This window comes from Eschrichtius robustus, chromosome 9 (genome assembly GCF_028021215.1).
Source record: "Eschrichtius robustus isolate mEscRob2 chromosome 9, mEscRob2.pri, whole genome shotgun sequence".
NCBI lineage: Eukaryota > Metazoa > Chordata > Mammalia > Artiodactyla > Eschrichtiidae > Eschrichtius > Eschrichtius robustus.
The window spans coordinates 16,240,727-16,266,339 of record NC_090832.1 but is presented as its reverse complement, the minus strand read 5'-3'; the positions used below and the strand labels follow the sequence as shown (position 1 = coordinate 16,266,339).

General features: G+C 41.7%; 1 protein-coding gene across 1 annotated transcript in view; it reads right to left on the bottom strand.

The window, feature by feature from the left end:
* Nucleotides 1–832: 832 nt before the first annotated feature.
* LRP11 (LDL receptor related protein 11) overlaps nucleotides 833–25,613 on the bottom strand; it is a 42,987-nt gene continuing 18,206 nt past the window's right edge. The window contains exons 3-7 of the mRNA XM_068551148.1: nucleotides 23,593–23,734; nucleotides 19,111–19,236; nucleotides 18,051–18,257; nucleotides 5,353–5,448; nucleotides 833–1,253 (exon numbers count right to left, since the gene is read on the bottom strand). Coding sequence (XP_068407249.1) covers nucleotides 1,099–1,253; nucleotides 5,353–5,448; nucleotides 18,051–18,257; nucleotides 19,111–19,236; nucleotides 23,593–23,734 — 726 coding nt within the window. The 3' untranslated portion in view covers nucleotides 833–1,098. The remainder of the gene's footprint in view (nucleotides 1,254–5,352; nucleotides 5,449–18,050; nucleotides 18,258–19,110; nucleotides 19,237–23,592; nucleotides 23,735–25,613) is intronic.

Here is a 25,613-nt window from a genome sequence, read left to right as displayed (position 1 = left end):
GAATTTGTGCAAAACTCCCTTATGCTCTGGGAGTACATAAGCCTGGCACTAGCTGTGTGCACATTATAACATTTTAGAGCATTAAATAAATAACGGAAAAACTGCATCACTCCACTGAATGGAAGAACCGCTGATACTTAAACACGTGACATTTTTACAAAAGCTGTACCCAGAAATCCATTCAGTGTTCTGTTTTTCAATTTGAATGCAGTTTTTTTCTTCCATCAACACATACTAATGCTGAAAACCAGTGACTATATAAATGAGCTGCTGTGTTCTGGACCATCGAGCAGTGTTGAGCAGATACAAGAACTAATCATCCTCCTTGCTCATTTTTCCCTCAGCTAGGTTTCTGTTAAAATTTTTGACCTGCCAGGTTCTCTGCTTCCATGACCATGTTAGAGCTATTTGTAATTCAAAGTCTGAGTCACTCTCCTTTTGGAGAATGAAGGAGTCACCTACATGACACGATGTCAGGCATTGGGAAGAACTCATATTCACCTTCCCTAGGCCTTATTGACCTGTTCATTGGGTTTATAACTTAGATATTCCTGCCGTGGATAACATCTCATTGAAGATGTACACTCACTTGAGCTCCATCCTCAGAAATAGGTTTTGAAGAGGAGAAGAAAAAGGAGAACACTGGAAGCTTAAAGTGAGAAATGGGAGGGCCACAGGACAAGGGAAGTGGGGTGGTATAAAGTGCCAATGGCTGGCTTCTAGAAAGTAAAGAGTTAACACTGCCTTTCTCAGGAACCTCTAGAGACTCTGAATTTTCTGCCTTGGCTAATTGCAAATTTCTGTTTTTAGGGATAGCTTATGTAAATCAGAATTAGATTTGTAAAAGTCTTTAATCATATGGACTCCTCTCTAAATTTCAAAATATTTCACATACTTCCCAAGGAAAATCAATAAATAAAAACAAAGGTTTAGTAGTTGCAGAATCTTCAGCGTTTTCAGTAGTTTCCTTAGTTAAACAGAAGAGGTTAAAACCAAAACAAAACAAAAAACAGAAGAGGTTATAAATATCAGAACCCAAAATATATACAAATTATAAGTGAAACATGTCCTTGCCCTCAGCTATTTAAATTACACTTCTTATAGATACATCCCATTTATGAGGTAGTCAGACTCCTCAGATGTAATGGGACGAGCCTTTTTAAGCTTCTGTTTCACCAGCCGTAGTCGACAAGCAACCATGAGAAGCAGCAAAGCAGTGATAGCCAAACCCAGGGCCAGGGGTAGCACTGCACCTGTGCAAAGGTCGGAAATGAACAGGGTAGGTCAGTGGTTAATACCAATAACAGCCACAATCCACTATATGATAAGCACTGTGCATGCACTGTTTTATTTAATCTGAACAACTCAAGTAGGTACTTACATTACCTCCCTTTTGCAGATTAACTGAGGTGCAGAAAGATTAAGTAATTGGCCTAAGAGCACATAGCTTGTAAGTTGCAGGTCTAGGTCTCAAACGAAGAGTTCCTTAAAACCAAATTGTGTACCCGGTTCCTATAAAATTTATATGCCATCAGCGGGTACAAACGTTGCAGTCAGATTACCCTTATATCCAACTGTAATAGACAACTGTAAAGACATTGTGACCATAGGAAATAATCTTCATTGCAGTCATAGCTTACATCTATGGATTCATACATGATCATTCACCATTAAAATAAGTATGGACTAACTCCTGATTTTTTGCTCTGGTTAGGGCTTTAAGAAATTTTTGTTTCCTAAATCCAGAGAACCTACTCTCAGCCAGTAGAACCATTATTGAAAACTTGAGGAAAAAAAATCTCTAGTTCTCCTTCATAGGTTTTCTTCCCTGTGGGATTGATCCTAGACACCTAGACTAAAAGCAGCTTTTACTCCTCCTTCAGGAGTCTGGAAGGAACAGTGTGTACCCCAGATCAGTCTTTCTTTCTTATCAGGCTCAGCAGGGTCTATTCTTAGTCTGATCTGCTCTGTAGTCAGGCCAGGCTTGGAGATGATATGGTGGAACTATTTTTAGCTACAGGGGTCTTGCCAACTGGTGGAACTACAGGAGCAAAAACCTCCATTGCATAAGCTGATTTCATAACATTTTCTTTCATTTACTTATTCATTTTGCATAAATTAACAGCCATGTGCCTGACACTGGTAATCAAAGATAATAAAGAGCGCTTTATAGATTAAGTAATTTAATTCTCACAACCACCACATGAGTTCGTACTTTTATTATCCCCATTTTACAAATGAGGGAACTAAGCACTGAGAATTAAGTGACTTGATTTCTCTCAGTATGGAAGAGTCAGGATATGGCCCCAGACAGTACTGTTCCAGAACTACTATGGTATACCACTTCTCCAAAAGTTAAATGAGATTGTTTTTTAATGACTTCAAGTCTGGGTAGACAGACATTTACATGAAAAGATACAATAAGGTATTACAGTTACTATGGTAGAATTATATACAAAGTACAGATATAAAAAGGAGTGGTCCATGTATCTCGTTCCTAGGATTTTTGCCCGAGTGACTTAGATGTATGATGGAGCTTGCTTGGGGTGGGTGAGGGAGATCATTTTTCGACAGTTTCAAATTGAGATGCCGACAGCCAACCCAGGTAGAATTTTCTCTAGGCTCTTCAATGATTTGGGCCTGAACATGTGGGGACCTTCAGCGTTAAGGTGATGGTTGCAGGGATGAAAGTGGGTGAGACCGCCAGAGAGGAAGGGAGAAGGGGGCCAGGGACAAGGCCCCAGGGAGCACCAACATTTCAGAGGGCGGACAAGGAGGAGAACCAAGGCACACAGGAAGAGCCAGGTCACAGAAATGGTCGGCAGCCAACAGAGAAGGGAGTCCTTCTCTGGAAGCAGAGGGACGAGGCTATTTCAAGAGGAAAGTGGTCAGCGGAATCAAATCCTAAGGAGAGGTCAAATGAGGTGAAGCCTGGAGAGGCCGCTGCACTTAGCAACTGGGAATTCATTTACAGGGAGATTGAAGGCTGAGGGATGCTGTTTTGTTTTTTGTATGTTTTTAGAGATCTGAATGCGTCTAGGGGAATGAACCAGTAGAGATTATAAACACTGGGAGTTAATGAATGATGGAGAAACAGGCGAGGAGATAAGGAGCTGCATCAAGGTCAGGGGGAGAGACTGACCTTGGAAAGAGGGGACACCTTTTCCTTCAAGTGCTGGAGGAAAAGAAGAGAGGGTGGGTACCGACAGGTGTTTACATTTGGGGGTAAGTAACTGATGAAGTTCACTCCTAATAGCTTTGATTTTCTGAGCTTAAAACCAGTCCCAGGTATAGCTGGCCTTCTCTCCAAGACAAGAGGGCCTGGAGCTGAGTACATACTAATGGCATTTCAACCTCTGGTTTATTTGTGGAATCCTAGGTAAAACTCCTGAAGAAGATTCTCAGGAACAGTCTGAGAGTTCAGTCTGGGTTCAGGAGGGTGGGATGAGGAAGTTGCATTAGTGACTCTTGGTACAAGACAAGTCTTTTGGGTGAGGCCAGTATTCCCATAGAGAATTATGAAAGATAAAAATCTGTGATAAGCCAACAGTCTATAATTTGATTCTAGAGCTGGCACATACATTCCAGTTTCCTAATGGCGACCTTGAGGAAAGAAGTTTTGAAAGGGCTAAGTTTGGACCTGAGGGTGCCAGTTCCCCCTGCATCTTCCTGTACTAGCCACAGAAGATGGATACGTTACAAAGGAATTGGGCAAAAAAAGAGACTTTGGTCAACCCCCAAAGAAACCCTGGGAACCCCAAACCATTTCTTACCAACTGGAACCCAATACCCAGCCCCAGTTCTGCTTGTTCAGGGTAGGAAAATGATTAGAGGCTGCCCTTCTAAGTGCGCGCAACTTGTTAAAAACACCAGCATTTAGGCTGCAGGGGAAGAGAGCTGTGGCTGAAGACCCCAGTCCCAAGTCTGGGGCTCAGAGGTAGCTATGGCAACAATAAAACCGCATACAATCTAGGGGAATTTTCTGTTTGCCAAAGTCAGATATGAGGTTGCTGAACTGTCAAATCTGATTCCTGATTAATGCTTTGATGACAAAGAAGATGAAGTCTCCCATAAAGTACTTGCTAGGATACTGAAAATTATTCTTGACTTTTAAATACTCAGTTGGCATAGTTTCTTCAGTGTTTTTAGTTTAGGTAATTTGAGATTTAAAATTTCCCAACCCCTTCTAAAACACATCACGATAGTTTTCTTAGAAACCAGCTAAGGGGATGAATTCGGCATTCTGTTCCTAAAACTGGGAGTGACACTCAAATATGTAACAATTAGGACAGGCACCGGGCAATCAGAACTGAGGCTCTCTGGATACATCTGGGCATGGGGGTAAGGGGCAGGCCCGGTTCTCTCTGTATGTCGACAGGGGATGGGTGTTTTTATTCAAACATCCTGGGACAGGCCAAGTCCAGCAGGCCAGCAGCCTGGGCAGCATCTAGGTACTTGATACCTGGGTTATTTTAGCCACCTATTATTTAAGAAGACTACTACTAGGGTAAAAAGAAAGTTTTCTCAATGTTTAGATCCATAGCTTAATAATCATATTTTGTTCTCCTAAATTTTCTTTTACTAATTAGCTTGTGAGATTTAGGATTAAAACTTACCTTTCTACAGGACTATCTTGAAAGTATTTTCTTTCTAGTTAAAAATAACCAAAATTATGAAATTACAGTGTTCTTCTTCCACTTACTAAATATCCCCTGTACCACCTACACCCTTTCCCCATTCCTGTTGTCTTCCGTCTTTGTCACTGGAGCACCTGGAGAGAGAACTGGGTACTCTAAGACCTCTGCCCTTGTTGATCACAAATAACAATCACAATAGCCATCATTTATATGGCTTATTGCATGAGCCAAGCAATATGCTAAATGTTCTATAATGACTGTCCCATTTATTCTCCCTAACAGCTCTGTGAGGCAGGTATAGTTATTATGTTCATCGACCAATGAGGAAATTGAGATCCAGAGAGAGAAGATAACCTGCCCAAGGTCATCGAGTTAGTGATGGACAAAGGATTTGAACCTTGGCATCTGGTTCTTAACCACTATGTCCTGAGTATCACTCGTTCCACACAATGTTACACCTGGAAGGGACTGTAGTGATTATCCAGTCCAATCAACTTATAGAAGAGGAAGCTGAGGTCCAAAGATGTGAAGATACTAGTTCAAGAGTCCCAGGATGAAGTATGATATAGGAGATGAGAATATACTAGTTCTTCTGACCTACAGATCCCTGTTCTTATCATAAACTCTTGCAGATTCATCTAATAACCTCAGCTACAGGATATGTGGTTCTGTAAATGTTTCTACTCTGCAATGAATTTCCAAGGTAAACGTTTACCTGCTTCTGGGGCTGGGTGTTCCCCTCCTCCTCGATTGCTCTTTGACTCAAAAATATAATTTTCCTCTTTTCTGTGCTTCCCTGAGGAACCACTATCTGTGGAAAATAAATAAAACATATTGAAGGTACATCAGAAACTTCAGGGAACAGACATGAAAATAGATCCTTATTTATTTTTTAAGGATGGACTTAAAACCACTGGACAGAGATGGGGGAAAAAGCACACTGTCCCAGAACTCCCTCCCCGACCCAGAGAAGGAAGGAAAGACTTCAGCTAGAGAAGTCAAGGGTAGTCTTGGACTTTATACCATGGAATGCAGAAACAGTCCAGAAACGTTTTTCTTTAGAAAATGAACGGTGAGCATACACAAGGCACTCAGACATGCTACTTCACTTTCTTACCTCAACGCTGCTTGGCAGGCATTAATAGCTGCATTTTTTTCTGGTCAGACTCAGAGAGGTTCAGCACTTACCCGGTTCATTCAAGTAGTCAGTGGATCATAGGGCTGAGATTTAAACTCAGGTGTGTCTAACTGCTTGTTGGTGGAAACCAGCACTTCTGATTTAATGACAGGCTGTTAATTGTTTAACTGTTCTATTCAGTTATACTACTGAGAGCAAATATAAAGAAAGATCAAATCTCAGGATTTTTATCTCAGGTTCTGAGGAGCCATGGCTGTGTCATTCTACTATTTGCCATCTAGGAATTCATGGCATTTGTGTGCTTATTATATTGACAGTATGGTAATTAAGGAGTTACCCTCAGGCTGTAGTTTAATTTCAAGTGAGATTTTTGCAAAATATGTTGCTTAATGGAAATGAACTGGAAGTGATCTGCTGACATGAGGAATTTTATGAAGAAACAAACAAAAAAATTAAAGCTTCTTTACTCATTTGGCATCAACAGAAATGTTCATAACACCTGCAACTAAAATAAGACTATTCAAAAGTAGTACCTAAAATTCCTTGGTACTTTGTAATAAGACGTATACATGAATTCACTAAGGATCACAAAATCAACTGCAAAATGGAAAACTGCGAAGTTATTCCAGATACCTACTAGAGCCAGAAAAAGCAATGATTTAAAATGATCATTGTAGTCACGTGTTAATGCTGTTAAACAGAAGGGGCTGTCAATACCTTTATTTCATTAAGGCATCCTTAATGCTCCTTTTCACTCAGCCCTTCATGCTATCAGTCACCACAGCAAGCAAACCTCTTCTCCGCCTCTGGGCCACACGCAGCCTTAGGTCTCCACCACCTATGCCTCGGGAACTGCCAGAGCCTCCTCCCTGGCCTTTCTGCTTTCAGACATTCCTACTGGAGTGTGTCTGCAAAGGCTACTCATCCCACTCACTCAGCATCAGTGCAGTTAGATCAGCCCATGTTTGCCTCTCTCGGCCAAGGCCACAGCAGGTTCACTGCATTCTACTGTGCCTCTAAAAGACCATGCGTGCCAGCCTAAATAGAGCCGATAATTTGGGCTTCCTTCGTAAACTCGAGCCCAACGAGGAGAGAGATGAGTAAGGCATAAGCAATTTCCTGTACGCTAGAGAACCAGATGTATCTTTCAAATTGAATTCTACCCTTGTCTACTTTACTGTAGTGGTGGAAACCCCACTCCCTCCCAAAGAGGGAGGGGAGGAAAAAGAAGAGGAACATCCAGGGTGAGACTGTAAAAGAAGACAGTGACCATCGAGGAACCAAAGGGGAAAGAGACAGCCAGGTAACTGCTATTAGTGGCTGGGCTTCTCAGTCCACGAAGGAAAGTGACTGTCACCTGAGGCTGTGGATACCTGTGTCCCAGTAAGATGGGGACAGGGAATATTGAATCTAAATGACAGGGCTGCTGTAGCACTGGGGCCATAGTAAAGTTAGGCTCTTGTCCACATGGCAAGGTGTTTTCAACACCTTCGGATTTTGTGGACCAATGAAAATTCCAAGTAATTTTGGGGGCCAATTTAGGGTTGTCAATTTTTAATTTTGCCAAGTAAAGACATTAAAAGAAATGACCATTTACTAAGGCTATCACCTTCACTTCATTGTAAAGTAAGGATATGTCTAAAAGCCCAAATCATGAAGGATTTAATACATAAAAAGGACAGTTCTTTAAACTGAATAAATTTAGCCTTATAAAAAACTCATTACATTGTGCTTACTTTTCTCATTTTGTCATGGGTGGATGAAAGCTTTATCATGGATGGTACTGTTCCTTCTCAACTAGCTTTGGGTACTGAAGTCGCTAAATTCTGTTATTATCCTTTTTGACTCAGCCTGTGCAAGAATCCTTGGTCAAATCGTCAAGGGTCTCCATGTTGCCTTCTCTTCCCGACAAGCACTCATCAGTTTGGGCAGCTGGGGTACCCTGCTTAAGCAATTTTCATTCCCAATTCCATGTGCTCACGCCATTAATTGAAACCTTGGCTTTCCACTTATTCAGGTTCTTTCTGCCCATACCTTGGAGCATGACTGAATGCCTACAACCATCACAAAGCCAGGGCTGACCTGTCCCCTAGGCACAATGGGCACAGAGCTCAGAGCCCATGGTACTTTTACATTTAGGGGCCCACAAAAAGGTTTTAATTTCTTTTCTTTCCTTTTTTTTTTTTTTTGGCCACGATGCAAGGCTTGCAGGATCTTAGTTCCCTGACCAGGTACTGAAGCCAGGCCACGGCAGTGAAAGTGCCGAGTTCTAACCATTGGATCGCCAGGGAATTCCCTTTAATTTCTTTTAAAATCACAAAAACCAGGAAAGTCCCTGGTAGTCCAGTGGTTAGGACTCTGCACTTTCACTGCCAAGGGCAGTGCAGCCAAAAAAAAAAAAAAAAAAAGAAAATCACAAAAAACAGGAATATAATAATAATAAATATATAATAGTGAATCCAGCCGGTGTCATATTCATCTCTATACCAACACAGTAATTTTACACACACACACACACACACATACATATACGTATATATGTGTGTGTGTGTGTTTATATATATATATATATATATTTTTTTTTTTTTTTTTAATGGAGGAAGGGGCCCATGAAGTGCCTAGGGCCCAGAAAGTCATAGTACAGCTCTACAAGTAGCCAACCCAACTACTCCAGTGCTCATGGATCTCTTTCTTCTGTGTTTCTAATGCCCTAACAGAAAGTACATACAAACAGGGCTCAATGGCGCTGTAGCTGCTTCCTGGCTCTGTAGCTAAGAGAGAAGGTCCTCGAGCACACAGCAAGGCTTGCTGCACAAGCCATCCTCCCGCTGGGGCTGGTATTAGACTGTTAAGTTAAATCCTGGCTTCATCATTTACTAGCTGTGTGACCTTGTCTGAGGTCTGAAACCCTCTGTGCCTCACTGTCTTCATCTCAAGATGTGGATAACGATCTGAACACATCACTAGGTTGCTGTAAAGACCACAGGAGTGCACAGTGACAGGCACTCAGTGAGTACTGTCACCAGTGATAAATTTGGAAGTGGAAAGATCACATGGCTGAGAACTCATGTCTAATTTTTTAAAAATAATGAGCCAGAAATAAAAACACCAAAATGTACCAGTCTCCAATTCTTTTCAGAAGATTAACTGGCTTGTCTTTCATCCAATGGAAAAATATAAAATACAATCATACCCCGAATATATTATGGGTTCAGTTCCAGACTACTGCAATAAACTGAGTCACATGAATTTTTTGGTTTCCTAGTGCATATAAAAGTTGTTTTTACACTATACTGTAGTCTATTAAGTGTATGAAAGCACATGTCTAAAAAATCAATGTACATACCTTAATAAAGAATACTTTATTGCTAAAAAATGCTAACCATCACCTGAGCCTTCAGTGAGTCGAAATCTTTTTGTGATAGTAACATCAAGATCACTGGCCGTATATACAGATGGCCAAGAGGCACATGAAAAGATGCTCAACATCGTTAATTATTAGAGAAATGCAAATCAAAACTACAATGAGGTACCAACTCACACCAGTCAGAATAGCCAACAAATAACAAATGCTGGAGAGGGTGTGGAGAAAAGGGAACCCTCCTACACTGTTGGTAGGAATGTAAGTTGGTGCAGCCACTATGGAAAACACTCTGGAGGTTCCTCAGAAAACTAAAAATAGAATTACCATATGATCCAGCAATCCCACTCCTGGGCATATATCCGGACAAAACTACAATTCAAAAAGATACATGCACCCCTATGTTCATAGCAGCACTATTCACAGTAGCCAAGACATGGAAGCAACGTATATGTCCATCGACAGATGAATGGATAAAGAAGATGTAGTACATATATACAACGGAATACTACTCAGCCATAAAAAAGAACAAAATAATGCCATCTGCAGCAACACGGATGCAACTAGAGATTATCACACTAAGTGAAGTAAGTCAGAAAGAGAAAGACAAATACCATATGATATTAGTTATATGTAGAATCTAAAATATGACACAAATGAACCTGTCTACGAAACAGAAAGAGAATCACGGACATAGAGAAAAGACTGGTGGTTGCCGAGGGGGAGGGGTTGGGGGAGGGATGGAGTGGGAGGTTGGGGTGAGCACATGTAAGCTCTTATATATATTGATAGAATGGATAAACAAGGTCCTACTGTATAGCACAGAGAACAATATTCAATATCCTTTGATAAACCATAATGGAAAAGAATATTTAAAAAAAGAATGTATTTATATGCATAACTGAGTCACTTTGCTGTATAGCAGAAGTTAACACAACATTGTAAATCAACTGTACTTCAACTAAAAAAAATGGATCACTGGTCACAGATCACCATAAATATAATAATAATGACAAAAAAGTCTGAAATATTGCAAGAGCTACCAGAACGTGACACAGAGACACCAAGTAAGCAAATGCTGTTGGAAAAATGGCACCAATAAACTTACTCAACGCAAAGTTGCCATGAACCATCAATTTGTACAAAATGCTGTATCTGCAAAGTGCAACAAAACGAGGTATGCCTATAACTGCATTCACAATTTCCCCCCTCTGTCTCTTTCCAATGGAGATGAGAGATCGTTCATCTTAATTCTGGAGAGGAACTCAGGACTGGGACCACCCCTACACTGTTTCCATTTTTGATTTGAATTAACGGTCTTATAGGCTCGTAGCTCTCTTGCCACTGGACTTGAATGTTCTAGCAAAAATTCATATAGCGCTAGCAGTTACTGAGAGACATAAATTATATTTACACATAATATCTCATGCAATCTTTGTAGCAACACTGTGAGAAGATATTATCCTCTTACAGGTAAGGAAATGAAGTTCAGTGATGTTAATTACCTGGTTGCTAATTCAGTGGTACTAGAATTAGAACCCAGGACTGATCCAAAGCAGGAGCTTTTCCACTGAACCATACTGCTCTCAAAGTCACAGCTCTGAGAACTGATAGTCGATACCATATTTATTTACTCATATCTTAGCAAACTAATACTCAAATCTAGGCAAAATCACAAATCTATGTTTCCTTAGGAAGGTCTGGGACAAGGCTCTACTAGGGATGCAGTAGAGAAATAGGTTAATTGTTCTTGGAAAGGAGACCTTGCCTCGGAGATGGGTTCATTTAAAAAACTATGCAAGTTCATTTTGAATCTTCAGTTGTCACATTTGAAAAGTATTTTCTTAAATGCCTTCATTCCCTGGGGAGAGAAAGCCAGTGATACAGGATCTGGGAGAAATCAGGTATTAGGGAGAGGGCAGTGCACACAGGAGACTTCAGAAGACACAACCATCATGGACTCTAGAATTTCCTAGGGGACTTTCCCTGCCCTCTTGGTATTTGAAATGTGAATTTCTGTTTTCTACATTTTTGAAGGAACTGACCATAATTTCCCAGACTGCCTGATTCACTCTTCCTAGACATCAGCATATGGAACGGCACAGAAAAATGCCTCACCTCCATACATCCTATCATAGGCTCTAACCAACGCAGCAGTCAGAACAAAACAAGAAAATTCCATCATTTACTTATGCAAATAATCCATTTTGGTAATGATCCTTTTAGAAGGGTTAGGAAATTATTTTTCCCCTCTTCTGAATGATCTATTGTGTTATGTTTATCATGCATAGCTACGCATTCACAGAGAGAGCTGGAAGCTGGATGGAAGTTATTTTAATTTCATTTTCAGTCACCATAGAACAGGCAGGCATGTTCCAGAGGGAAGTTGGAAAACCAACAGGGAAAGTGGCTACCATATGGGCCTGCCTTCCAGAATGTTCTATAGCTTCCTGTGACCCCTGCCAACTAACACAGACCACAGAATTGTCCTTTCTCACTATTCACTGGTAGACCACACTGCATGTGTGCAAAACAGGTAAGAGGAAGCTCTCTTCAGGAAATGCTCTGGATTGTCCTAGGACGAGATCACAGCTAACCAGTGACAGCTGGTCTGCTCATACTGGAAATGTTATTTAGGCCTCATTATAGTCATAAAACTCATTGGCATTCTCTTTGCTCGTTTTCATATTGTTTGTACTAGGCAGCCTTGAAAAAGCCTCTACAGCTTGCCAAAGATTAGTTTAAAGGAGTTCCAAGTTCATTCTTGGAGGCAGGCTAAGAAAACTATCAGTGTTTACGAACATATTTGTATTTGGCTGGAGGGTAATATTTTAATCCTAGCAGAATGCTGCAGGTATTCAACTAACTTCTAGATAAAATAAACCGTGTCATTTTGTTTAAAACCAAGTGGTTCCTTGGGACTGACCCAAGTGGGTCAGATGTCACAAAATAGAATTTACCGTATAAACCATCTATAGATTTCAAATAATAAAATTATGTAGTCCCCACTACAGTGACCAAAGCTTTTAGACTGATACCTCGTAGAAGGTAGGAGGTGCCTTTTCCAAGACCAATGTTTCTCTCAGTGCCCCAGAATACTTGGGTATGCTTAAAGGCATCTGCTGATTATAGCTCATTAGATGACATTGTCCAAAGAAGTGAGTAGGTCAACAAAAGAGGACGACTCCCTTCAAAATAAGTTTGTGGAAATAACCATCTGATTATCTTCATTTGTGATAAGTACATTTCCTTTAACTGGATTTCCATTCATTTGAGAATCCAGTTGATTCCTGCCACCATGTTGGAACATAATAGACTATTCAGCTGTGCTGCTTAATAGGCTTCAACACATTCAAACCACCTTCCCAGAAGTGTTGCTAGATAGTTTCAAAATGGTTTCTCAATTAGAATAAAGATAGTTCAACGGAATGAAAATATGAAATATGGGGCATGTGAAAAAATTCCTTTAAATATCCTTTGTGAGAATGTCCTCTCTGAATAAAATACTTTCCATAGTAACGCAAAGGTAGAAGTTGCTCGCTCATTACCTCCAGAGATAAGGCAAACAGCGAGGCTTTGGCATATTTAGCATGGGAATCCGAGAAAGTGCAGGCAGAAACCCTCACCTCTATACAGAACGTTGTGCGTTCTACTAAGTCCATGCCTTAATCTGGATCCTTAAAGAATCTGGCTAACCTGCTGGGCTGAACATGAATTCTCATTTCGAAAACAAAAACAAACAAACAAACAAAAAAGCAGATTCAGTGTGAATGTGGATACACTGCCAATTTTCTAGCACTCTGCAGAGCTGGAAACCAGATTTCTTTCCTTCGGCTGGGTCAGATACAAGGGGACAGACAGCCTTTGAATGGATGACTTGGGCCATGCAGGCAACAGGCCCTGTAACTGCAACCATCTTCAACAGCACAGCCGCTGTGCTATTGCATCCCAAGCAAGCGCAAGCCCCGCTGCAACGCTGTGATCCGCTCCGACGATTCTAAGAGGCCGGAGTGTGTGTTCACTGGTGGAACTGAATATTCGCACACACCCTTAACTTCATCCTTAGTAACATGCTTGGGATAAATTCCCAAGGGCAGGATAATTGGGTCAAGGCATACATACAAAGCTTCAGAAACTGCCCTCTGGAAGACTATACTAATTTGAATCCCACCAAAAGTATGTGAGACTTGTTTCTCTGTACTCTTTTCTTTAAAGACTTTTTTTTAAAGGTCAAGTCTTATTTATTTATTTATGGCTGCGTTGGGTCTTCGTTGCTGCGCGTGGGCCTTCTCTAGTTGCGGTGAGCGGGGTCCACTCTTCACTGCAGTGGGTGGGCCTCTCATTGTGGCGGCTTCTCTTGTTGCACAGCACGGGCTCTAGACGTGCGGGCCTCAGTAGCTGTGGCGCACGGGCTCAGCAGTTGTGGCACACGGGCCCAGTTGCTCCACAGAGTGTGGGATCCTCCCGGACCAGGGCTCGAACCCGTGTCCCCTGCATTGGCAGGCAGATTCTTAACCACTGCACCATCAGGGAAGTCCCGTACTCTTTCCTTTTTTAAAAAATATTTATTGGCTGCATCCGGTCTTAGTTGCACACGTGGTATCTTTTATTGCAGCGCATGGGCTCTTCATTGCAGTGCGCGGGCTTCTCTCTAGTTGTGGCTCGTGGGCTCAGTGGCCCCGTAGCATGTGGGATCTTAGTTCTCTGACCAGGGATCAAACCGGCATCCCCTGCATTGCAAGATGGATTCTTAACCACTGGACCACCAGTATCTCCCTCTCTGTACTCTTATAAGCATTATTATTATGTTTTCGCCTTTGCCAATGTGATACATGAAAAACTGCATCTCATTACTTTCTGTACACATTATTAGTATTAATCTTAGTATCTCTTTAGCGTCTCTTCAATGAGTTAAGTGTTATTTATCCTCACAAGTCTGCGGGGGAAGGAGGCAGCAGAAAAATTAACTTGTTCATATTTACTGTACTAGCTGATGATCCTTGTAAAACTCAGGCATAGGTCACGAACAATAATGCATTTTTAAGTCTACTATGTTATGCTGAATATAACATAATTTCAAATCACATGAAATTGGAGGCTGGGGATTCCAGTCTGGTGGTCTCAGGGATAACAGAAGAGGAGGGAGAAGGGGGATGCTGTCCAAACAGAAACCACATGTTGTGGGAGCCCTTTCTAACACTTTCAAGGTTCTGTTCTTTCCTTCCCACTTTCTTTACCCTGGACTTTTTTTTTTTTTTAATGTAATATTTTAGCTGTGCTGCACAGCATGCGGGATCTTAGTTCCCCGAACAGGGATCAAACCCGTGCCCCCTGCAGTGGAAGTGCAGAGTCCTAATCACTGGACCGCCAGGGAATTCCCACCCTGGACTTTCAAAATTTGTGTTTTTGATGGACATTTAATAACGTATAAAAATACTCACAAGTGAGAAAAATAAAAGTTTTGTAAAAATAATATCCTAATTTTGTTAAAAGTGAATAAATGTATGTGTGTATGTATATAAGTAAAAGTAACTGGAAGAAAATGCAACAAAATGTTAATGGTGAGTTTTGCTAGATGATTTAAATTTTCTTCTCTATAGTTTTCTATATTTTCCAAATTTTCTACAGTAAATACATATTACTTTAGTGATTAGGAAAAATAATACATAGTATAAATAATAACTGGATATTAATCTCTCTGCATCTGTGAAACTCCATTCTTTACATCTTCATAGCCCAAGTCAAAGGCTTATTATCAAAAAGAACAAAAATAGAGATGCAGGGACTTCCCTGGCGGTCCAGTGGTTAGGACTTCGCACTTCCACTGCAGGGGGCACGGGTTTGATCTCTGGTCAGGGAACTAAGATCCCGCATGCTGCTGCGCCATGTGGCAGGGCCAAAAAAATTTTTAAAAAATAGAAATGCAAAAATATTTTAGATTGGGTGTCAACTATCATTAACTGGTGGTGGCAGCCTGGAGCATTATTTGCAAAAGGGTCCTGAGGCTGAGTCCTCAACCCCCAGGAGATAAAGCTGGGATCACAGAGCAATATCTAGCACGGACAAGGGCTAATGGAGGCATGCGTGAGCGTCAGGCTTTTCATATTCCCCAAAACAGATACCAGGCTAGAAGGGCCTTAGGGGTCATCTGGTTGAAGCTTTTATTAACTGATGAGGAAACTGAGGTCCAGAGACATGAAGCAACTACTCAGGGTTCTAAAGGCAGAGCCATGACTAGAACCTAACAAAGGAGACTGGCCTTTGGTCTCCACTCTGCCTTCAGCTAATTCATTCAAGTTCATGTGTGCCTCTCGTCCACAGTGACGGAGCAAGAGTTCACCCATTGTGGCCTCCAAGAACTCAGTTCTCTCTGTCAACTTCATCCCTGCTGCCCAAAACACCAGGTCTCCCCTTACTCTGTTTCTTAGGTGACTGTCTTCTCCATACAAACATTCCATATGGAGAAAATGGATTCAAACAAATCCCAAGGTTTGGAGGGAGTGGCAAAATTCTCCCATTAGGTGGCAGTACCAGCAAGGAATAAACAAAAGCAGGCATCCGAAGGGCAATTAAACTAAACTGTCTGAAAGAAAAGCCTTTTGTAGGATATTTTGTAGACATATTTGTATCGAAGCACTTTAAAATCTACAAGGTCCGGGGGTGTGGTGGTGGTGGTGTGATGAATTGGGTGATTGGGATTGACATGTATACACTGATGTGTATAAAATTGATGACTAATAAGAACCTGCTGTATTAAAAAAAAAAAAAAAATTATTCAAGTCATCCAATGATGGAATGACCCAGTTGATTGTATGACTGATTTGACCAATAACAGAGTGATGTGAGTAACAAAGAGATCTGTAAGTCATTTTACTTATAGAAAATTTTTAAATTCTAAGAACTATTCTGAAGACTGATCATGAAGTTATCTTGCTTACTTGGTGAATTTAGATCTATTTTTAACAAATCACAAACCTGTATAGTGATAGTACACATTCTGAGGGCTTTAAAAAGATCTTTCTTATGTGATTATTTAGGTGATTTTTCCCTTTACTTACTGAACGTTTGTATGTGCATCTGTATGTTGTATGTGCATCTGTATGTTGTGTGTGCATCTGTATGTGAGCATGCACATGTGCTGGGAAATATAAGTAAGAATTTAATACATTTATTTTACAGGAAGCTTTGAAGAGACAGAGCATCTCAAGTTTTCCATTTCTAACATAAATACATTTTATAGATAATATATTGTTTCAGGGAGTAGAACAGATATTCTTCTTTGGTGATTACCTATTGATTTTCTTTTGTCTATAACAATTTAAAGTACTTTATTGCTTACATTTAAATAAATGCTAAATCAATAGTAAGTTATACAACCATATAGTGAATATATGTATAGAGATATTATCCAGAATACATGCCCTGGTCCGAATGGAGACTTGTAGAAATACTCACTTTAGATGACTCTTACAAGAGCAGAAATGTGAAGAAATAAAATTATCTTACATTTCATCCTCAATGCTCAATTTTTACAAGTCATTTTTGTGATCTAACTTTTAAATAGGACAACCTAAGGCAATTGTATTTTTTTCAAATTTTATAATGGATAACATTCATGGTCAAATTTTGAGATAGAGAATTAGTAATGTTAATGATGAGTCCTGACTCTGGTATTGACCTGTTTCTTTTTGAAAATTATTTGACCTTTCTGACTTTCAAAATTCAAAATAGAAATATGTCTGTTTTTGACCACATCATGATATGTAATTTAAATCAAACAAGACAAAATGCCTTGAGAACATAATATATATAGGAATGAAAATGTCTACTACTTGAGTGTTTTTAGAGTATCCTTCCTGATTTGGACAGAAACAGAATAGTTCCTAAAGAACAGAAATATCAGACCATATCTGATGGCTTTTCTTCCTTTTTATGTTTATGTGCATTTCATCTCTTTGAAAATCCCAGTGACTCTGATTCTTATTTTTCTCAGTGACTTTTATGCACAATAAAGGATGCTCTTTGTAAAGGGTGAAAAAAAATTTAAAAACTAAAAAAAAAAATCTACAAAGTAGATAAAAGATTGGAAGGAAATATACCAAAATATTAAAAGTTGTTATCAATAAAGGGGTGGTATTTTAAGTCATTTCCTTTTTAATTATTTGCAAACTCTGTATCTTCTATAATGAACAAAAAAGTTTCATAAAGTAGTTATTGAAATAGTGACAGATTATTTCAGTAAAATGTATGCAGAGTTTGAGTACTGAAAGACATTCACAAAAGCATACAGAAATGTGATAATCTATATTCTGTCTCCTATGTCATACAATCATGCAAATATAAATGTGTAAAAAATTTTTAAACAATAGAATCCTGTAATGCTTTAGGAGTATGCATGTATTTTAAAATATTATTAGCCATATTTTTAAAAAAGCAAAAGATGATAGATTTAGTTAAATTGGAGGCATAATACTGAGATACTAGCACATGCAACCATTTCAACATAATACAATATTTTCTTCACATTCACTTGCTTGGTGTGAAGAGGATTTACATAAATAGGTAGGGGTTATGCTGCTTCACCTCAAAATCACCTAAAATTTAACACTTAGGGCGTTAGTTTCCTTAACATAGGTGTTGAAACTTTTAAACTCTAACTTATTTACAAATAAATGTATTGATACCTCTGGAGTATGTATATATGTACGTATGTATGAACGTATTTGGTAGGTGTTCCTTACTATAAATAATCAGAGAAAATGTCATTTTTTTTCTTTTTGGCCAAATTCTTCATTTTAACTCCGTCCTTTCTTTTAAGATATTTCCTTAACACTCTTCAAATAGAACCTTATTTTGAGCCAAGTGTCATTATAGAAAATGAGACTCTTTGTGAAAATCTGCCTCAAGTCCTTACCTGGTATCCCAGGATCAATGAGACTCTCTGGTCCCCAAGAGGCGGAATGATTCCTCTTTTCTGTGGTTGATGACGCAGGTGGCTGTTTTGGGGCGGTGGCTTTCTGGGACTTTTCCCGCAAGGAGCCCCTGCCTGCATCTTTGCTTGGTCCGGTGGGTCTAGGCTGTGCCATAGCCGTGTGGGTCACCATCTTGCGGTCAAGGCTCACTGAGGGTGAAAGAGCTACTATCAGTTGTTGGGTTTCTTTTCTGAACTTTAGCTAAACTTTAGCTAAACCACTAAATTTGCAGTAGATTTAAAGTCATGGACATTTGGGAATGATAACCTATTCATCTACGATATATCAGAGCCCCATAAAGACTATTTGTTCTTGTTTTCAAATGAGTAATCAGGTCTCTTCTAATAATTAGCTTTCTGAAAGTTCACATAAAGAGACAAAGACACAACTTAAACCTAAGGTTTTGAGATTCGTCATCCTTGCTCAAACCAGTACTTTATTAAACTTTCCACAGCTCTTCGTTTCTTGCGGTGAGCGTTTATATACATGGCATTATAAGACTGATTTACAGCTCTGACTAACCACACCCTCCTGTCATACATTTTCTAAAAAAATCTATCAAAAGAAAACGTTAGCTCATTTCAGTTTTTTTTTTTTTTTCGTTTTGTTTTGTTTTGGCCGTGCAGCATGTGAAATCTTAGTTCCCTGACCAGGGTTTGAACCCGTACCCCCTGCATGGGAAGCACCGCATCCTAACCACTGGACCACCAGGGGAGTCCCTCATTTCAGTATTTAAAAAAAGCATGCGCTAAACAGCATTTTTAGGATGGGGAAGAATCTTTTAGAAAATTGAAAAGAATCTCTTAAAAACGTAAGTAATATCAAACTTTGACATCTGTAACGCGCGTTAAAGGCATAGTAAATGCTCATTTCATTTAAGGCGTAGCTCAGTCACATGAAGTTATACCTGAAACAAGGCAGAAAAAGAGCACTACTGAGTTTGCATTTATTGTGACAATACAGACATCCCTTCTACCCCAAAATGTGATGCGGTCAACTCACGATTTTGACAGAAAGCTTCATCAGACCCATCAGGACACCGCTCCACTCCATCGCAAGCCAGCGTGATGTCAATGCAACAGCCGTCATCACAGAAGAAGTGGTAGCGTGAGCAAACATTCGAGCATCCTGTTCGTAAACAAGTCTCAAGTCACAGGAGTGCAGGAAAGAAAGACTTCCACCGTGTCAAGATTAACAGAGACTATACATATGATGAAATGCATTTGGATAAAGAGATGCAGATAATGAGGGAACACCTAACAGTCTGTGCTGGAGCAATAGGTTCTGGGAAGGTTAGGGGGTTTCTTCTTGACCTTCCTGACTTAATTCTTAGGAATCACCGTGGACTCTTCGGCTTTTTTTTTTTTTTTTTTCCCCCAGCCTATTTATTTATTTATTATTATTATTTTTAAACATCTTTATTGGAGTATAATTGCTTCACAATGGTGTGTTGGTTTCTGCTTTATAACAAAGTGAATCAGCTATACGTATACATACGGCCCCATATCTCCTCCCTCCTGCGTCTCCCTCCCACCCTCCCTATCCCACCCCTCTAGGTGGTCACAGAGCACCGAGCTGATCTCCCTGTGCTGTGTGGCTGCTTCCCACTAGCTAGCTATTTTACATTTGGTAGTGTATATATGTCCATGCCACTCTCTCACTTCGTCCCAGCTCACCCTTCCCCCTCCCCGGCTCTTCGTCTTAGGGCCCTTCTCTAAGCCAATGATACTTAAGAGGTGAGAACAGAGAAGCAGCAGCTCTGGTCTTCCCCATCCAGCCCTGGGTTTCCTCCCTCAGGTGACCCACTCTGCATTCATTCGTTCGTCCATCAGCTCCTCAGCAGGCCACCTAACACCGGTTCACCCCTTGCACAGTACTTGGCTGGCTGACTGTGTTTTATCAGAGACACCACTTTCTACATGCTATTCTTGCATTCACGTTTCCTAAGTAATAATTTTTACTGAGATCCACTTTCTACTATTGAACCCTGTTTGCTGGCCACCATAGATCTATGGTGCTGTAAAGAATAAACAGAATCTTTAGCTACTAGCTGGTGAGAATTTATTTTCTACAAATAATGAAATTCCCTTCATTTTGGAGCTCTTAAGAGTTTTTAACCCTCAGAGCTACATGTATTTTCTTGAAAGGCATTCCCTGCACCCCCCAACTCCAGATTAAGCCAACTTTACTTTACAGTTGTTAGCTACATAACAACTGCTGACACTAGTGATGTAGACTAAAGGTATCAGGCTAAAAGTAGGTCTTAAGGATTCTGTAATTCTCCAGGGACAGATGGACTAGACAATTGTCTCAGCTCATGGGAGAGTGGTACCTGATGATGTTTCTGAGACAAATGGCTGAGCATAGTATACACACCCAAGAGAGTCTTGGAAACGTTCTACTGGAAAGAAGTTCAATTAAAATGCTGGGAGAGGAGTCCATCTGCGTGGAAGGCAATTCGAAGATACCTTGATTATGGAGGAAGAAGAGGTAAAGAAAAGAAATGGTGGCAGAAAGAAGAGGACACAGGAAACCAGCAGTTATGGCTGAGAACTTGGGCCTAGAAAGGAGAATCTGCTTCGGACACAGGGAAGGGGTTGGGAGGAAAAGTAAAGGGAAACTCTGTGGACACCAAGCAGGATACAGCCTCTGCTTACATTTCTTAAACTCATGACATGAAAATCCTAACTATCTCGAGGCTTTCCTGACTCCTTGGTAGTTTTGGAGCTAGATCCATATTAGTAATTTAGCCATCTATTTCTAGATTAGTGGTCTCCAAACCTTTTTGACTATACTTATCTCCAATCTATAAATCATATGCATGTGCCACCATATTAACATATTTTACATCTTATAAAATAGATTGAAAATTTAAAGAAGATTAAAAATTAATAAAAATATAAGTTCTGGGGCTTCCCTGGTGGCGCAGTGGTTAAGAATCCGCCTGCCAATGCAGGGGACACAGGTTCGAGCCCTGGTCCGGGAAGATCCCACATGCCGCGGAGCAACTAAGCCCGTGCGCCACAACTACTGAGCCTGTGCTCCAGAGCCCGCGAGCCACAACTACTGAGCCCACGTGCCGCAACTACTGAAGCCTGCACGCCTAAAGCCCGTGCTCCGCAACAAGAGAAGCCACCGCATTGAGAAGCCCATGCACTGCAACAAAGAGTAGCCCCCGCTCACCGCAACTAGAGAAGGCCACGCGCAGCAACGAAGACCCAACGCAGCCAAAAATAAATAAATAAATAACTAAAATACATAAGTTCTGGTATTTTCTTTTCTGTCTTAAAAATGTCTTGACAGTCTGTTTGGGATTCTCTACGGAGACCACACATCTGGATCATCTTAGAGGTGTTTGTTGGCTTGTTCTGCGAATAGCTTATTTTTTGCAAAGCTGGAAAACATGCAGCCTCTATATCCAAAACTGAAACAACTTATCACAGAAGCAGGGGTGTGTGCTTGTCTGTTTACCCCAGAAAGTGTCACCCTTGGTTATCATGAAAGCTAGTCATTAACTACAAGATCCGTATATATAATAGAGGGAACAGAAACCCTCTTAATCCCCACCTCTTGTTTTCCATGTGTCGATGTAGTATCTTATTAACTTTAATTCATAGTTGGTTATTCCAGTCTAACCAGTGAGTGATTCCAGACAGCAGTTAATACAATAGCATTCTTTTTATTTTCTGTAAAGTTACATACGTAAGACCTATACCCAACTGGCCTTTCAGTAACCAAAGGTGAATCACATCACTCACTCTCTGCATCTTCAAATACACTATATCGTCATCTTGAGAAAGGCCGGAAATGTACAACTGGCAACTGGCCTTGGGAGCCCCAGAAAACTGGCCTGAGTAAGTAAACCAGAGCAACAGGCAGCTGGTGAGGTGTCAGCCCTTTGCCTCCATTAGCTCAGGCCGTTTCTCCCTCCGATGCACCTCAGTTGTACAAAAACAACCCTTTTCTAATTTCTGCAGGGGTGACAGCTTCCCAGGAGCACTTTTCTCCCAGAACCAGCAGCTGACTTGGTCCTTGCCCAGGGAGCCCTGTTCCCAGGAGCACAGCCCTCGGGGCCCAGGAGTTTTCCACTGCTGATGATTTCAGCTGTTTGCAGCGGCCCTGGCACATGGTCAGCTTTCCAAGGTATGTTCTGGGTAACTGGCTCTTCTGTGCAGCTGCAATGAATCAGCAAGCAGGGACTGCCTGAATGTGGGCTGTGCTGCAGGGCTGGCTCACTCCCCGTGGCTGACTCACGGTGCTGCGGTGAGTGGACTGGAGTTCGGGGTCTGGCCTGTCCGTTGGCGGTCACCCCTCCTTCCTCATGGTCAGCTTAAACCTTGGCTGGACGGGAGTCAGCCAACCTAATTGTGAATGTTCCTAATGCGCTGTATCCTTGTGGAAGGCACATTATCAAGGTGGCGGAGTTCTTAGGATTCTAAAGTCTCCTTCCTCATGTCCAATATGCACACTGACCCATGTCTTTGACGGAAGATCAGTCAAAGTACAAGTAAATCCAATCTTTTTATTCTTACTCTCCCGACTGCTGGCTTGATTACCATCCAAATACTGAGGAATCAAGGACGTAGGAGACAGGCTACAAGTCTGCCAGAGCCACGGCTAGTGAAGGGTCCCCACACAAGGCCAGGGATCAGGTCTGTGGAGCGCAGTACCCACGCCCACTGCCTTGCACACAGTTCCCGTTCACTGCAGATGCTGGGAAGGTGTCCGCTGACCGAGTGACAGGACCCTCACACATACACTATCTCAGCACTTCTCCAGAGTGAATTGGGGGTGGGTTCCCTCTGCCATACCCCTGTATCTTTAGTGCTGCTGAGTTCCATGTAAGTTTTTTTTTTAACTTGATGAGCTAATCTTAGAAATGTAGATGTTTGGGAAAGTAAGAAACAGGTAAATGAGAGAAATGAGTTTACACTGGGCAACAGAAGGTGAGAAGCATTACATATATGTCGAGCTATGTTATCAACGTATCTGTGCATCTGTGTAAAGTGTCCATGAAAGTTTTTAAACAGTCCTTTTAAATTGACACATGCCCTGCATATATTTTAACTTGTTTTAAATGTACTCCTTGGCTGCATTCTTTGAACGTACATATCAAATAGACCACCCTCCTTTAAACAAGATCCTCTCCTGGAAAAGCCAGATGTCTTTTCCGAAACTGAGTCACGGAAAGACGGAGCATCTCTCGGGTCCCGTGGCTCACACAGCCTACTCTCAACCCCTGGGGTGTGGAGTGCTACCCCCCACCCCAGTTCAGCAGTCTCACTTAGCCCAAAATATAATGCAGCCTATTTTTGCAATCATATTTGTAGTAAAGGTTTCCCCATTCAACAACAGCCAAAATAAAATGAAAGGGCTCCTGTAATGCACAGTCAGAATATAAAATGCCAATTTAGTACCATCCTTTCGTCGATAACCCGGTTTCTGTCGGCCACTGTGAATGTGAGGGAAGGACTTTCTTCTCACCTCCTGTGGAGAAGACCACGGGAAGCACGGTCACCGAGACGTTGTCAGAGCTCCTCTGCCCAGCAGTGTCCATCACCGTCAGCTGAAAGGTGTATGTCCCTTCCTGTAGGTGGGACAGCTTCAGGGTTCCGGACTGAGGCACCTGATACCCAAACAGGAAACATCGTATTTAGTTAAGAACCTGAGGCACAGAGTCCAGCATCATCCTGAACTGGAAATCGGTGTCATCCTTGGAGCAGTCCCATGACCCACTTTTCCACTCCTGGTCCAAGGTTGCAGAATACTAATCACACACAATTCTGGCAGATTGGTCAGAAGACTTGAGCTCCGGTGGGACTGGGGTCTGACACCCCCTTTCTCCTGGAAACTTCCCCTCTCACGCCCATCCACATGGTTGCATTGGAAGGGTCAGTTATGACCTCTCCTTTGGCCGCGGGGGTGCCAGGCTAAGCTGAGGGGAGCCGGTGGCCGTGCAGGTGCTAAAGCATGGATCTGCCTAAGTGGAGGTGGCAGGGCGGGCTCTCACTTTCTCCACCTCTGGCTCAGAATCAGGCAGGCTGTGCGAGGTGGCAGCTATGCGACAGGTGACACCACTGTTTATCGCTTCTTGGCACTTAAGACAGGAATGCCTGGGAACATGGGAGCAGATGATGACCACACTGGAGCGTGCTGACGTGAAGCCCTGCAGCCTTGAGCAGGGTGGTGTGAGAGAGCAGCTCTGTCCTCTGTCCCAGCTGGTCTGCCAGAACATAGACCTAAGACTGCCGAAGGCCAGCAGCCTTGGGGTTTGCTGCCCTGGATGTATGAGAGGAGAGGGTAGATTGTAGGACTGAGTCAGAGTAGGGATTTAAGGTGGGTGCGACAGGGGGATGCTGAGTGGGGCCATAGGAGTGAGGTTGAGATGAAGTTAATGAAGATTTTAAGAGACCAGGGAAGCCTTGAGGCTGGAGGCTGGGGGGGCCATCCACACAAGACACATCCTCACCCAGGCCCCAGTAACATCTCTGGGAAGGCGAGTAAGGTACTGGGCTTCTGGGTGTCAACACTCAGCATGCCAGTGTCAAACTAAACCTCTGCGGGCCGAGCCTTCCCTGGGAAGCCTCTTTCCAACGCTGGGGCTGGAAGGACGGAGCACCCCTCGACTAAGGGGCCAGTCCCTCCACCTGGGCTTTGGATGCCTCCCTCTAGCCTTCCTAGGTACCTCTTCTCTGACGCAGGAAACACCGTATCCAGATCCAGACCATGGTAATCACCTTCAACATCTTGGGTGCACTCAAATTTAGGTCTTTTCAAATTAAATATCCCCTCCCTGGTGCCTTTTTTTGTGGGGGGGGGGGAGTTGGTTGATGATCTTTATTAAATGGCCACTCTGGTCGTCCTTATTCATTTGGCAGAATTAATATGGTTTCCAAAGAGCCAAATTTCCACCTGGCCCTTGTGGGGCAAAAGCACTCTAACAAGTATAGCCGAGGTGTGTAGAAGTTTGTCTCAAAAACTTTTTAAGATAAATAGAGTTTGAAAAATCTGCTTATAGGGGAAGGATAGCTCTGTCAGATTTTGCGGCTCAGCTATCGAAGGGTGTAATGACGATCAACTGTCTCGATGGGAAAGCTCTGAGAGCTGTTGGATTTGGACACCAACAGAAAAGGGAGATGCTGACAACTGCTGACAGAGAATGGATCTTGCCCGAAGGGCCTCCAAAGAGGGCTTTGCGTTCGGCACCGCCACATCTGCAGGCCTTGCCTCTATGAGCAGAAACTAAGTACAGTAACTTAATACCAAGGTCTTTGTTTGAGGCTTATTTTGATAACTGAGAAAGTCAATAAGATCCTATTAATCTCCTGTGAAATTTCTTCTACAAAAGGCTCCCCTCCCCTTCTTCTGCAGTAACTTGTTTAAAGCTTTTGCTGTTTCACCTTAAGTCTCCCACAGCCAGTGAGAAAAGGAAGTAAACACTTTGATTTTTGGATTTCGTCATTTCAAGATATTTTTTTCCCTCTGTGTTTTTACTTCCTGGATGC